This window comes from Ursus americanus, chromosome 25 (assembly GCF_024610735.1).
Source record: "Ursus americanus isolate L20-20 chromosome 25, mUrsAme1.1.p, whole genome shotgun sequence".
Classification (NCBI taxonomy): Eukaryota; Metazoa; Chordata; class Mammalia; order Carnivora; family Ursidae; genus Ursus; species Ursus americanus.
Genome location: NC_142151.1, coordinates 42,786,168 through 42,801,311, shown reverse-complemented (window position 1 = coordinate 42,801,311; position 15,144 = coordinate 42,786,168). Strand labels below are relative to the sequence as shown.

General features: G+C 41.5%; 1 protein-coding gene across 12 annotated transcripts in view; it reads right to left on the bottom strand.

Moving 5' to 3' along the window:
* Window positions 1–15,144, bottom strand: part of SCN8A (sodium voltage-gated channel alpha subunit 8) — a 176,529-nt gene that overhangs the window by 89,764 nt on the left and 71,621 nt on the right. For 7 of the 12 annotated variants that reach the window (XM_087855848.1, XM_087855856.1, XM_087855847.1 and 4 more), the window contains exons 3-6: window positions 6,592–6,709; window positions 4,472–4,562; window positions 3,708–3,836; window positions 1,884–1,975 (exon numbers count right to left, since the gene is read on the bottom strand). The exons of 1 other annotated variant lie outside the window; for it this stretch is intronic. In XM_087855848.1, the coding sequence (XP_087711974.1) occupies window positions 1,884–1,975; window positions 3,708–3,836; window positions 4,472–4,562; window positions 6,592–6,709 (430 nt within the window). Of the gene's footprint in view, window positions 1–1,883; window positions 1,976–2,132; window positions 2,225–3,707; window positions 3,837–4,471; window positions 4,563–6,591; window positions 6,710–15,144 lie in introns of all 12 variants that reach the window. 4 more of the 12 variants (XM_087855849.1, XM_087855851.1, XM_087855854.1 and 1 more) reach the window with 2 other exon arrangements.

The window sequence follows — 15,144 nt, the reverse complement described above, 5'->3', positions numbered from 1 at the left end:
AAGCTAAGAGCTAGACCAGAGATAGCATCTGCTGCCCTAGTTAGTGAACAGAATGCAGCTTTCCAATTTAATTCTGGAAGAGAAGTTTTCAGATCACAAGAACATAAAGAGACAGATGCCTTGCAGAGTATGTTGGGGGAAGTGAGCAGAAAACATGGGATCATATTTAAAAGAGGCCAGAGAAGAAAGAGAGCAGAGGGAAAATGAAAGTAAAGATTTGGTGCTCCAGATGCCTGAAGAAATAAGACAAGGCTGCCCAAGGGTTAAATCACCATCAATGAGCTGCCTGAGGCTGCCTGGAGAACGAGCTTCGCTTTTTTGTCAAACGGATTTAAAATGGCTAGGAACTGAACCTTGATAAGTCAGGGTTGTAGTTTTTTTTTGCCAAGAATATACTCCAACTGATGCCTAGCCTCTAGTTGAGAGGGAGAAAGCTCCCATTGGTAACTGTAAAAGAATTCATTTTTAGTAGGGCCCAAATTTACCGGCCCACCTCATGCCCAGATTTGTAAATGGAGAAACTGAGGTTTACCTTCCTTGAGGTTCTCAGAAAACTACATTCCAAGTCAGCCCTTTCCAGGACTCTGCATTTGTGCTTCCCTCTCTCTGTGTCTGATATTTAGATGAAGTTGAAAAGGGGAAGAGAGGAATATTTCTGAGTCAGCCGCCAGAAGAGCCACGTGACACCAGGAACAGGATGCCTCTGTTCTTCATGTCCCTGTTTCTACAAAACTGCAGTGGGAAGCCTGGTCCCTTGGGAGTCTTCCCTGAAAGCCCCTGCACGGAACCAGAGTCCAGTCGGCAACCACACACTCTTGATTTCTGCCACGTGCCTGCCCGTGGGCCTCAGGCTCCCAAGGCTTACTCAAATGTCTTTCCTTCCAGATTTCAAGACCGGCCTTTAGAAAAATTAGTTAAGCACTATCTGGTAGTTAGGATTTAAATTAAATTAAGGATCTTAACATGGGGTTCATGGATGGGTTTCAGCGGGGTCCGGGAACTTCCCCCTGATTCTCAAAAGGATCCAAAACCTTTTGTGAAGAACCACCGGGCTAGCTCAACCAGGACCGAAAAGAAAAAGGCAAAAATTATGAAACGATTGTCAATTAACTACTTCCCAACCACCCACTGATTGATTCCCTTTTCTTCTCAAGTTCCTGTCCTTGTTGTTTGCCCGTACGTTCAGACGCATGTATGTTGTCTTACCTTTCACTTTTTTTAACAGCATCTGCACAAGCTTTCATTGGGATTTGTGTTTGAGAATGGCCTCTGAATACACACATAGTAGAGGTCTACTGGTTCTTACTCCAGTGAAACAGACAGCAATAGGATGTGACTGTGATTACTAAAGTTCATTCACTAACTCCAAGGCTCTTCAATTTGGCTCTAAAACTGGACTAGTTAACAGGGTAGGTGTCTTCTGTGGTTAAATAATTCCATTAACACAGTAACGATAAAAGTATAGTTCATTGAATAACATCCCATCAGCAAACCATGCGACAGGAAGCCTAGAAGTCACAAGCAATGGGGTGACGGTGAATGTTAAATTTACTGTAATTCCATGAGGCCAGGAAGCAAATGACTTATGTTCCAAGAGACAGCTAGCTCTGTGACAATTTTTTTCAGATATTGGAGGATCCAAGTGATTTTTAAGCACGTGCTTTTTCAAAGCATGGATGCAATGGGGCTGCATGCCTCGCAAAGCGCTGCCACTGAAACTGCCTTAGGGCCAGAGGGCCATTCCAGAGAACGTCTCCCAGGAAAAACATGCGTAATGCAAGGCCATATCAAGTGTGCTGACACCGGTTTAGAATGTGGTGGACAAAATGAATGGAAGGGAAAGAGGAGATGAGGCAGTCAGTTTTGTGTGTAAATTTTCTCACCTGGAATTACAGAGATAGTTTTCAAAGCTCGGAGAACCCTGAATGTTCTCAGCGCTGAGACATTGCCCAGGTCCACAAACTCTGTCACATATCTGTAGTAAGGGAGGTCACACACAAACACAAATGACAAACACAGACACGAACACAAACACCGAAGGAAAAAAAACAAAACCACAACAAAACAAAAAGTACAATACGTCACGTCAGGGCCCTAACCCAACACCTAACACCAACCCCGGGCCATCTTACCTGGGATTACCGAAATAGTTTTCAAAGCCCTCAGTACCCTGAAAGTGCGTAGAGCTGAAACATTGCCTAGGTTTACAAACTCTGTTATATACCTGCAGAATCAAACCAAAGTTAACTTGTAATGGTACCACTGGGCGAGGGTTTGACAATGGGGGGAAGAAAGGGTCTTATACACAAGCTATGATTTCATTCTTTTTGTTGTTGAAAAAGAAAATTTCAAAATACAAACACTTAAAGAACACATTTCTTTTTTCAATTGGACAAAGAGAATTCAAAAGAATATTCGAAAGAACTGATCCAACCAGGAGGTTCTGAGGGCTTACTCTCTTAATCAGCATCGTGCTGTGTAGACCCCAATCAGAAGGACTACTCTCGGTCCATTCGTTATTTTCAGTAAAAAGAAAGGCCAGGAGTTATCAAAGGCTTATGTCTCCAAGCTTTGTGAACAATTTCTTAGGAAAAAGGAGGCAAATTTCTGCAGCAGAAGCCCATAAAAACAAATTTACATTAAATAACTCCCTAGTTGACAACGGCAAAAGTGCCTACATGTCTGTAGATATGACTTATCCAGGAGTCGTACGCATATCTTTGCAGTGACGTACAAAGGCAGGGCTCAGGATCATGGGATCGAAGCAAATAGTGTGTTAAGTGCCCACTTTATCACCAGCTCTGTGCCCAGCAAGGACACTTCAATTTTAAATGAATACCAGTGCGTATTCGTAATGTTGGAAAGCTAGAAATTGCCTTGACATAACAGAAAGTCAAAGTCTCCGTTTCAAATATTCAATGCATATCGTTCATTCATTCACATTTTACAGTTGAAACACATCTTTCTGATGCTCAGACCCATATATATACAAACGTACTCGATCTCTTACACACCTGCACACACACACACACAATCTAGACAACACCCCTACTCCCCACCGTACCACAAAGTGCTTCCCCACCCGAAAGTACAAATGATGAAGTCTGCTCTAAGTCTTCTATCATCAGTTACATTTCCCAAAGAGACACAGGGATGCATACATGCAGCTAGCATACTGCTGTGGAGGTACGCTGCTCTCTCGCGATAGTGTCAAGTCCTGGTCAGTACTTCCTCAGGAAGTAACCAGTCTGAATACTTTGGCTCATGTTTCCACTCTCAAATGTGCTCTCAAGTCTGCAACATCTGGACCAGCCTCATGAAATTACATGTGCTATAACTAACATACCCAGGAAACTGATTTTCAGCTTAAGGTTAACACCTAAAACATGTCAAGTCTTCACCAAGGCCCCATGGTAATAAGAGTGCAAACCTTGGTCAGTGTTGTAAGGGCAGAGAACATACGAGAGCACGTCGATGGGAAAATCACTTGCTACCTTCACGAAGCCTTGGCTTACCTTCTCCCACATAAACATGCTGTCATTGCCCTCACAAGCGAGAATCACAGGCGTAGGCCCGTTTGGCCTTCTACGGTTATCCACTAATGCCTCTTCTAACTGGCCACAAACACACTTACGAACGCAACCAGGCATACAACCACACATGCGTAATCACACCAAGAACATCAATAAAGTAAGCAGACAACTTACGCCATCATGATGACACTGAAATCTAACCAGTTCCACGGATCCCGTAAAAAGGTAAAGCCATCTATGCAGAAACCTCTTGCAATGATTTTCACTAGTGATTCAAATGTATAAATCCCTGTGAATGTGTACCTGTCAAAGAAATGGAGAGCTTGAGGTAATTTCTGAACAGACAGAAACTTTCAGTGAATCTTTTAAGATAACAGTGCCTGAAGTGTGGCTTCGACTACTAGACAAAACAAAACGGGCACAGCCAATGCGGGAGAAAGGAAGGCAGGAAGAGAAAGGGATGCTTTGAAGAAAACTTACCGAAACACAAAACCAAGAACTTTGGAATGCTGTAGTGGGTGCCATCTAGTAGGTGGTCATTTTGAACCAGGTGAGGAGGCCCCAGAGCTATTTCTAACTTTAGACAAGTTAAAAAAAAAAAAAAAAAAAGAGGAAATCTCATGTTGGAGAAGAAGGCAGTGCCATGAGGGACTAACTGAGGGTACAAGATGGCGCTGGGGCAGCAAGTCAAAGGCACTGGCCAGCACAGGAGAGGGTGGAGGTGAAGGGCAGTAACTTCCAGAGCGCACTTTCTCTTTCTAGAGTTGACTTCTAAGGATATTTCCTAAATTCCACATGGATCCTCACCCCTCTCTGTGAAGTAAAGAGTGGGAAAAAACCAATTTTTTTCCTTGATGGATAAACTGTGCAAAGCAAGATTCGGTGTGTAAGAATCTTTAAAACAAGCAAGCAGACAAATAAATAAATGAGCTACTTACTCCACATTCTTCGACCATTCAGGAGGATTACTAAAAGTCATGAATACACAGTTGGTCAAAATAGTGCACATAATGATCATGCTAAATACTGTAGAAAAGAGTCAAGGGAGAATACACGAAATCTGGCCTGTTTTCTTCCTCAGAAAGCAAACACATTTCACATTGGGTATCATGAGAATTAAGTCAGTAACCTGAAAGGAGACAAAGCACAGAGGACAAGGAAACAGCGAGGCGATAGTGAAAGCCACCATGAACACAGAATGCTGCCGTATGTACCCACACCTGACCAGAGAGCTGTGGGTGGACACAGCAGGACAGCCACTCTCTTTCTTTCAAAAGGGCTGACACTGCTCTGCTTCTTTTGGGTAAAACATCCCCCCCACTCTTGCCACATTGGCCTCAGCTATGGAAAAAGCTTCTAAATACCTGTACACGTAGTAACCAGAAATCTACCAGTCTACCAGATGCCGACGTCATCAGGTGAGAAAGTACATTACATCTGATCTATATTATTCAGTACTCATTTATTGTTAATTACCTTATCTTGCATAACTCGTTATTTGAAAATCTACATGCAATTAATGATTCACTTTTGTTTTTTTTTTAATTGCAGTACAGTTGGCACATAATGTTACATTAGTTTCAGGTGTAGAACGTAACGGTTCACTTTTCCCCCTAGTTTTCCAAAGGGCTGAATTGTCCTTAGAGGGGAAGGTAACAGCCGCTACGTGTGGCATTTGAACAATTCGGGAAACCAGTCATGGCCTGTTGGGTAAGGATCTCAAGGACATAAGCACCACCATACTCCTAAGAATTAGATGATGGGGTAGATTCGTCTGATCATTCTGAAAGTGCCCGGGAATGTTTACGGACAGCAAACCATTTTGCCGCCTTTTCAGTTCCACCCAAGATTTTTCTCAGCCTTTCTGTTCTTGTCTACTGAGAAACAAATTAACTCCTTTAGGTCAGCAGGTGAGTTACTCAAACTCAAACTGTCACTTTCATAAGCACAGAAGCCATATCTCATTTGTTGCTAACTCTCTCTTGCTAATGGCATTCACCATCTTCACTCTACTAATGAAATTTTTAAAAGAAAAAATACTTCTTACAGCTGGATTTTTCTTCACCTCAGCTCGATTTTTCTTCCAGGAATAAGAACACATTCCGATTAGAAGAGAAAAAGACACAGTCTTCTGAACAAAAGGGGAAGAAGTCCACTGTGAATTATTTATTCCAGAACAATGTTCCTTGTAAACTACAGATTTCAGAATCGGGCTGCTAAATTCTTAGAGTTAATAAAATGTGGCAAGAGCTGAGCAAACCAATTTATAAGTCGCTACTGCCACTTTCTTCATCCTACTCAGAGAATACAATATCCTTCGGGGCACCGGACTAAAGACTGACAAACTAAACACCAACCATACAATTTAAAGTCACTGTGAAAAGTTGCTAAACTCATCACATGATTTTTCATCTGTCATACACGCCCCTATATTAATAAGATATAAAATTCAGGCCACAGGAATAAATTGGCATTTTCTGTTGAAGGGGAGTAAAAATACCACAGAAGACTCATATCAGGCTTGCAATCCAGATCTAAACCTCTGTACTGAGGAGACCATTTAATCCGAGAAACTATCTCAGGCACTTTCCATGCTCACTGCTCAAGAAATCAGAAATATTCAAGGCAGATCTCTAAAAGCATTCATTCAACTCTGTACTCAAGAAGTGGCCTTCCAAAAAATTCTAATACTGGACTCGTGTTTGTGTGTGTGTATGTGTTAAAAAACTGAATCGTTTGCTTCAGAATGAAATTACTGAGCTCTGGGCACTTTAAAAAGTAAGACTTCGGTTACGGGGTACCATCTTAATTTGTCTCTCTTCATGATACCAACGAAATTCCAGACTCCCATGATATTGTCCTAGGAAAAAAGAATTTGCTGAAGCTCAGCTCAGGAGCTGGCAGATGTTGACTCAAACTTCTGACTGGTGGGACAGTCAACGACACTACCGATAAAATACTTAATATGCGATTCAAATGTCAAAGTTCAGAAACATACACTATATACCAGTGACCATGCGAATGCTGCACTCACTCCGCATTTGTAGAAAAGGATATGAATGTATCAAAATTTTAATAGCTATTCTTCTTATCAGGTTAAAAGGACTTAAAATGTACAAGGCAGGCGTGGCACTAAATCTGAACAGAGTTTTCCCTCTGTTTAATACTACAAAGGTCTGTGGAGAAAGAAAAAGAGAAGTTATTAAAGCATGGGATCACCACACGCAACAACATTTTTCTAGGCAAGAAATAAATAAACTCGAATGTACTTGTAATTTCGACTTCCTAGTTTGGTTTCTAAGGCAAGAAACCTTAAGGCACCGTAGCTTTCTTTCCCTCCCCGCCCTCCCTTGCCCGGCCCCAGATTATATACATAATATACGGTGGGTACTATCTTAGCAGTTTTACACATTTCTATACATCTCTTTCTTTCTTTCAGAAAAAAGCCATTTGAACTATACCTAGGCTGTCCTCTGCCAGCTCTGGATAAGACACTGAAGTTCATTAACTTGGGATTTGTTCACCCAACAAATGTTTCCTATATCCCCACTATGTTCCAGGCAATGTTCTAGGTGCTTGGGAAACAGGCTACATGGTGCAGGGAGCTTATATTCTAATGGGGAAGACAGACAACAAATAAAAAAACATAATGAATAAGTAAATGATATACAACGTGGTAAGTGCGATGGAAAAAGGAGGAAGATGAGGGAAGGGGAGACATAGAGTGCAGGGGTCAGGGGATGGGTGAATGGAGAGGTAACCCGTTTTAAAGGAGGTGGTCAGGGTACGCTTACTGAGAAGAAAGAATTGAGCAAGGAATCGAAATAAGTGAGAAGAGCTGTTTATTCTGCCAGTATTTACTGACCAAGTCTACTCTACCGGCTTTTAGGGGCTTCCATGATCAATCGGCCTTGCCAAAATCATTCAACCATATTTCCCAACATGAATCTTCCTGTCTTGCCAAACCAGTACATATTATAGTAACTCGTAACTTTGGCCTTTGCTCACATTGCTCATACTACCCACAATGCCTTTTCTTGTCTCATGAACTCAATTCCATCAAAGTACTTTTGAGCATCTACTTTGTGCTAAACTCTGCGATACAAAATTGGATAAAACTGTACTTTTAGGGAAGACATATATGCGAACTAGTAATTACGATGCAGGGTAAATACAAAGTTCAATAACGAAAATATGTGTAATGAACGAGAGGCAACAGGAGGGAGAGTGTTTTCTCCCCTTGGGTAGAGAATGAAGGGGAGAAGAGTGAGCTGGAAGGTGTTCACAAAGGTAACTAGTATTTGGAAAGGGTTTCAAGGATACAAGGGAAGGGCTGGCAGATAAAGGATGAAGGCTGGCAGGGAAAGGGAATAGAATGGAATGTACAGAGGCCCAGTAGCACATAACTGTGGGTCGTTCTCAGGGAACTGACAGGTAATTCGGTGTTGATGGAGGAGAAACAGAGAAGGGGTGCCACGGACCATGAAGCTGGAGGTGCAGGGGCCTAGGAGACTGAGCTCCTAAGGAGACAAGGCCAGTAGCAAGCACACAGCACTAGCACCTCACTGTGCGGATAAAAGAGCAAATGGCCAAAGATTAGCCGTTCTTAGTAGGCTCTTAAAAAAAAAAAAGTCAAGCAATACATGCTTGTAATTATATATAAGGCACAGAAGACTTAAGTTCTATCTCATTACCCAAAGATAACCTTTGTTGCTTATATATCTTTTTTTGTGCATCTTTTCAGAACTCTTCTGTGTAAATACACGCACACAGATACAGCCTTAAAAAGACTCTCTTTCTCTCTCAGATGGGATTGTACTATAAATACTCTTCTGCACCTTGCATTAAAAAAATGAACCCCCACAAAGAAAAGCCCAGACCAGATGGCTTCACTGATGAATTCTACCAAATGTTTAAAGAATTAATACCAATCCTTTGCAAACTCTTCCAAAAAATAGAAGAGGACACACTTCCCAACTCATCTGTAAGGCCAGTATTGCCCTAATATAAAATCAGACAAAGACATCACGAGAAGAAAAATCAAAACCATAATATCCCTTATGAATATAGACACAAAAGCCTCAACAAAATACCAGCAAACTGAATCCAGCATATATAAAGGATTATACACCATGATCAAGTGGGATTTATCCCAGAAATGCAAAGATGGTTTAACATGTGACAATCAATTGATGCAATGCAACATACTAATAAAATAAAGGCAATAACCACTAGACGATCTCAACAGATGCAGAAAAAGCATTCAACAAAGTCCAATACTCTTTTATAATAAAAACACCCAACCAACTAGAAATAGAAGGGAACTTCCTTAACCTGATAAAGAGCATCTATGAAAAATCCACATGCTAATATCACATTTAATGATAAGACTGAAAGCTTTCTCCCTAAAATTAGGAACAAGACAAGGATGTCCCTCTCACCACTTCTATTCAACACTGTACTGGTTGTTCTAGGCAAGGCAATTAAGCAAGTAAAACTTTTTTTTTTTTAAGATTATTTATTTATTTATTTGACAGAGAGACAGCCAGTGAGAGAGGGAACACAGCAGGGGAGTGGGAGAGGAAGAAGCAGTCTCCCAGCGGAGGAGCCAGATGTGGGACTCGATCCCGGAACGCCGGGATCACGCCCTGGGCTGAAGGCAGACGCTTAACGACTGCGCTACCCAGGCGCCCCAAGTAAAACTATTTTTATTTGCAGATGAAATGATCCTATATATGGAAAACTCTAAGGAATACATACACACAAAACTATCAGAGCTCATAAACAAGTTCAGTACGGTTTCAAGATACAAGATCAATATACAAAAATCAGTTGTATTTCCATACACTAGCAATAAACAATCCAAAAATTAGGAAATTAAGAAAACAACTCCATTTACAAGAGCATCCAAAAGAACAAAATACCTAGGAATAAATGTAATAAAAGAAGTATAAGACTTGTACACTGAAAACTACAAAACATCATCAAAAGAAATTAAAGAAGACCTAAACCAGTGGAAAGCACTCGTGCTCAGAGATTAGAAGATGTAATGCTGTTAAGATGGCAATACTCCCCAAACTAATCTACAAATTCAATGCAATGTCAATCAAAATTTCAACTGCCTTTTTGGGCAGAAATTAACAAGTTGAAAAATTCATACTCAATTCATATAGAAATGCAAGGGAACCAAAAGAGCCAAAACAATTTTGAAAAATAAGAACAAATTTGAGGACTCATACTTTCCTGTTTCAAAGCTTACTACAAAGCTATAGTAATCAAGACTGTGGTACTAGCATAAAGATAGCCATATCTATCAACAGAACAGAATTGAGAATTCAGAAATAAACCCATACAACTATGCAAATTGATTTTTGACAAGGGTGCCAAGACAATTCAAAGGGGAAAGAGTAGCCTTCAAGAATCAGTGCTGCAACAATTGGACAACTACATGCAAAAGAATGAATCTGGACCTTTACCTCACACCTTATATAAAAATTAACTCAAAATGGATCAAAGATCTAAATGTAAGAGCTAAAATGATAAAACTCTTAGAAGAAAACATGAGTGTAAATCGTCACATCTTTCAATTAGGCAATGGTGTCATACTTGTGACATCTAAAGCACAAGCAACCAAATTAAAAAGAGAGAAATTAGACTTCATCAAAATTCAAAATTTTGTGCAATAAATGACACTACCAAGAAGGTTAAAAAAAAAAAAAACCCACAGAATGGGAAAAAATATTTGCAAATTGTGAATCTAAGAAGGGCCTAGCAGCCGGACTAGAAAAGGACTCTTAGAACTCAACAGTAAAAAGTTAAAAAAAAAAAAAAAATCCAATTTTAAAGTAGACATTTCTACAAGGCAGACAGACAAACTTCATGTGACACTAGGCACATGAAAAGATGTTCAACATCATTAGTCATTAAGGAAATGCAAATAAAACCACAATGAGACAGCACTTCACACCTACCAGGATGATTATAATGGGAAAAAAAAAAAAAGAACATGGAAAAGAACAAGTGCTGGCAATGATGCGGAGAAATTGGAACACTCACATATTACTGGCAGACTGCAAAATGGTGCAGCCGCTTTGGAAAACAGTTTGGCAGTCTTCAAAAGTTAAACACAGAGTCACCATATGACCCAGCAATTCCACTCCCAGGTATGTGCCCAGGAGAACTGAAAACAGGTATTCACACAAAAACTCATACACAAAAAGCATTATTCAAAATGCTGCAAAAGTAGAAATGACCGGAAATGTCCATCAATGATGGATGAATAAACAAAATATGGTCTCTCTATATAATGGAATATTATTCAATCTTAAAAAGGAATGAGATTAATTTATATATTACAATATGGATGAACCCTGAAGACATCATGCTAAGTGAAATAAGACAGACACGAAGGGACAGGTCCACTTCTATGAGGAACCTGGAATAGGCAGATTCATAGAGATAGAAAGTAGAATGGAGTTTACCAGGCACTAGAGGAGGGGAAATGGAGAGACCGTTTAATGGGTATAAGTTTCCTTTTGGGAAGATGAAAAAGCTCTAGAAATGGATAGTGGTGAGGGTTGTATAACATGATGGATATATTTAGTATCACTGAATTATGCACTTAAAAATGGTTAAAATGGTAAATTTTACGTTACATATATTTTACCATAATAAAAATATATACATTATTATCCAAAGAGTGCCCAGTAAGGTGTTATTGACAAATTTTTAAAAATCAGCTTTATTCCAAGTCAAATAATAGAAATAAGAATAGTAATAGCCAAAAATGGTTCCTAACTCATTCTGAACTTCAGAATGATTTGAAGAACTTCTTGAAAACTAAAGACACCTGGGCCAAGAAAAAAAGAAAGAAAGAAAGAAATGAAAGATTATACATGCCACAACATGGGTGAACCTTGAAAATCTTAAAAAGAATTCAGACACAAAAGGCCGCATACTGTAGGACTCTATTTACATGAAATGTCCAGAAGAGGCAGATCTATGACAGAAAGTTGGTTAGTCGTTGCCTAGGCTGAATGGAGAGGGGGGATGAGGAGTCACTGCTAAGGGCTCTCTCTGGGGTGATGAGAATGTTCTAGAATTAGATAGTGTTGACAACTGCACAACCTGTGAACAAAACACCAATGAACTGCATGCTTTAAAATGGTGAACTGTCTAGCTTGTGAATGATATTTCAGTAAAAAACAAACACCACAGCAACAAAACAAAAAAATGAATCATTTAAGATGTATAAGACATATACAAAGGTCTAAAGAATGATACCACCAACATCCATGTACCCATCAGTTACTGAAGAGATAAGGCCTTACCGTGCTGCTCCTTCTTGCAAGCTCTCCAAAGCACATCCCCTCTTCCCACAGAGGAAGCATGATTTTGAAATTGGTCCTGAGGTCCCACTTTTTAATGAAATATTCCCAATTACTCTGAGCTCTCCCTTTTCTGAATTCCTATTTATACTTGGACTTTGTGCCTTTCATTCCACTCTAAGACTTTTTTTTTTTTTTAACCCTCCCTCTACTCCATCCAGTTACCCCCGAAACTAAGTTTTACACTCTCAGAGGACAGGACTCAGTCTCACATTTCTTCCCATAGTTCCTATAACCCAAACCCAAGCCACGCACTCCCAATAAACAGCTGCCAACAGATTTCTTTTTTAAAGATCCTTTCCTCTCATCATCTAGTCTTTCCTTTCCTAATCTGGCAGTCATGCCTTTCTCCCAGTAGAAAAGCGGTGCTGGCGTTGAGCCAGATATACATTCTGGAAATGCTCAGTTCACCCTCCCTAGTGTTCGAGACTGCACCGTGATAATGTTCTTCCTGTTACTAGAGGGCACTGGCTCTGGCGGGGCATGCTGCAGGACTGCAGGAAAGCCGATTCTTAATGCAAAAGGGAGCTGAATGCAAAAGGGTTAAGCTGAAACAGGTCAAAGGCCAGATCTTCCATATTTTGGCTACCCAAAGAAACAAAGACCCCGGGACTTTCCAGAAACCTCCTCTCCAAAGTACTTGTCTGCCTCTGGGTTTCTATAGCAACTCCCTCTATGAAAATGCCAAGCCTTTTAAATAACCTCCTCATTCAACCTCCTAATATTCCTGTGAAGTTTGGGTGAAGGAGGGGTTATTATCCTCTATGCACTTTACAAAAGCTCAGGAGAGGGACACCACCTATCAAAGGTCACGCAGCAAAGAGCAGTATATTTTGCCAAGTTTAGAGCCTCTTTACAGCTTCTCCTGTGCCAAACTGAGAGGCTGTTCAGGGGCCGTGTGGCAGAGAATGAAACTGGTATGGGGGACGGATTCGTTGGTGAATGGGAAATTTGAGCCCCTGGGGCACACGACATAAAAGCCTAAGCAGCAATGAAAGAAGCACTGGCCCACGTCCCAGGATCTAAACACCACCAGGCCAGGCCTTTACAGAATCACCCACCTGCCTTCGAGGAAGACAGGGAACGGGACTTTTAAAAGTGGTGTGCTCCACACCCTTCGTCTGATCTCTGAGTTTGATCCCGGTGGAAAGACGGGTCCGGAAGTACCACTGAGGGCCCTTCCGACCGCGGAGTCAGCGTCTGCACATTAACGACTATCTGCGGCCTGGTTAGCGAACAAATGCTTACATGTCTGAGGTGAGGGACAAGGAGAAGAGGCAAAAGAAAAAGAAGACAGGAAGAAACGGAAACTGTGAGCCTTGGCTGAAGAAAAGCCAGGAGGCACAGAGGGTTCTGAATTAGTAAGTGAGGAGCTGGCAAGGAAAGTAGGGATCTCTGGTGAATTTAAAAACTATGGTTTTATAGGTATAAAGGCTTTATTAAGAACGTTTGATGTGGAGCGCCTGGGTGGCTCAAATGGTTAAGCAGCTGCCTTCGGCTCAGGTCATGATCCCAGGGTCCTGGGATCGAGTCCCACGTCGGGCTCCTTGCTCAGCAGGGAGTCCGCTTCTCCCTCTCCCTCTGCCGCTCCCCTGCTCGTGTTCTCTCTGCCAAAAAAGTAAATAAAAATCTGAAAAGAATAAAAAAGAATGTTTTATGTTTTATGTGTGAAGTAGAAATTTCATAGTTAATTTAGGTATTGAGTGCACATAGAGTAAAAATAGTTTATCAGCACTCCTTTCTAAATATTTACATCCTAGATCTTCATCAGGTAAAAAAGAAGGTATCTTTTTTCTCCTCAAAGAGAAATAAACACATGGTCCACACAAAACCGCCTGCAGTGAACATGAATCGTCCATTCTTCCAGTAGCAGGCTGTATTACAATAAAATATACTTTATTGTTAAAATAATTAGTACGTATGCTTAATTTATATGCAGTTTTTCATAACTGCCTCTTTTCTTAAAGATTTTATTTATTTATTGGAGAGAGGGGGAGCATGAGTAGGGGGGAGGGGCAAAGGGAGAAGCAGACTCCCCGCTGAGCAGGGAGCCCCATGTGGGGCTGGATCCCAGGACCCCTGGCACCATGACCTGAGCCAAAGGCGGACACTTAACCGACTGCGGCACCCAGGTGCCACTTTCATAACTGCACCTTTAGCATAAAACAAGACAGTGTTTGGACTAAGACAAGTACTCGAAGTTCAGGAATCTCCCTTTTGATGCTGGCACTTACAGGGCTTACGTGACAAACAGCATAGCATGTCTCGGGCCAGCAGCTCTCCTTTGTAAAGAGCCGCAGTAAATACTGTAGGCTCTGTGGGCTGCACAGTCAACTCAACCCGCCGCTGTGGTGCACAAGTCCCCACAGACAGCACGTAAACAAGTTAAGAGTGTCTGTGTTCCAGCAAAACTTTATTTGTGGACAAGGAAATTTAAGTTTCATATAATTTTTACACATCACAAAATACTATCCTTCCTTTGACTTTTCCATAACCATTTAAAAGTGTATAAGCCCTTCTGAACCCACGGGCTATCCAACAACAAATGGCAGAGATGATCTGACCCACGGGGCACAGCTGGGTGACCCCTGTCACACACGAACACCAGTTCCGGACCTAGGCCCGACGGGCCGCATAGGAGTTATCCGAGCCGCTTCTGTAAGAAGTACAGCTTCACGAGTCCCACCCCAGAGGTTAGGGATTCAATAAGCTGCAGGGGAATCTGTGCTCACCAGGACTGGGGACTGCCAGTGATCTTCCAGGTCACTAAAACAGGGGAGGGGGGGATTCAAACACCTATCTTCAAACACTTAGATTCCCCTGCTTCACCTGCCTCTGCTAGCTGTATGGCCTGGGTGAGCCGCTCTCCCTGGATCTCATTTCCCTCGTCTATGAAATGAGAGAGAGGGCTGCCTGATGGGCGTGCCCAGGCCCTTTCCTGCTCTGATATCTGTGATTCTGTGGTTTAGAAAATATGCGGGAACATCCGAGATGAAGTGCCATACCTTTGAGGAGAAAGCCTAATATTATTTATTCTTTCACATTACGTCTTGGTAGAACTCTCCTGAATTGGTTGTTTTGCTCCTTCAATGTGATACTTTGTCGAGTCCAGGGTCCACAGCTGTGATACTACCCTGAAAACCATATTTCTGTGGGCAGAGGGCAGCACGGAGCAGTCCCAGGGCAGAAGTGCACCAAGGGCTGCTCCCACCCCACCCCGCCCT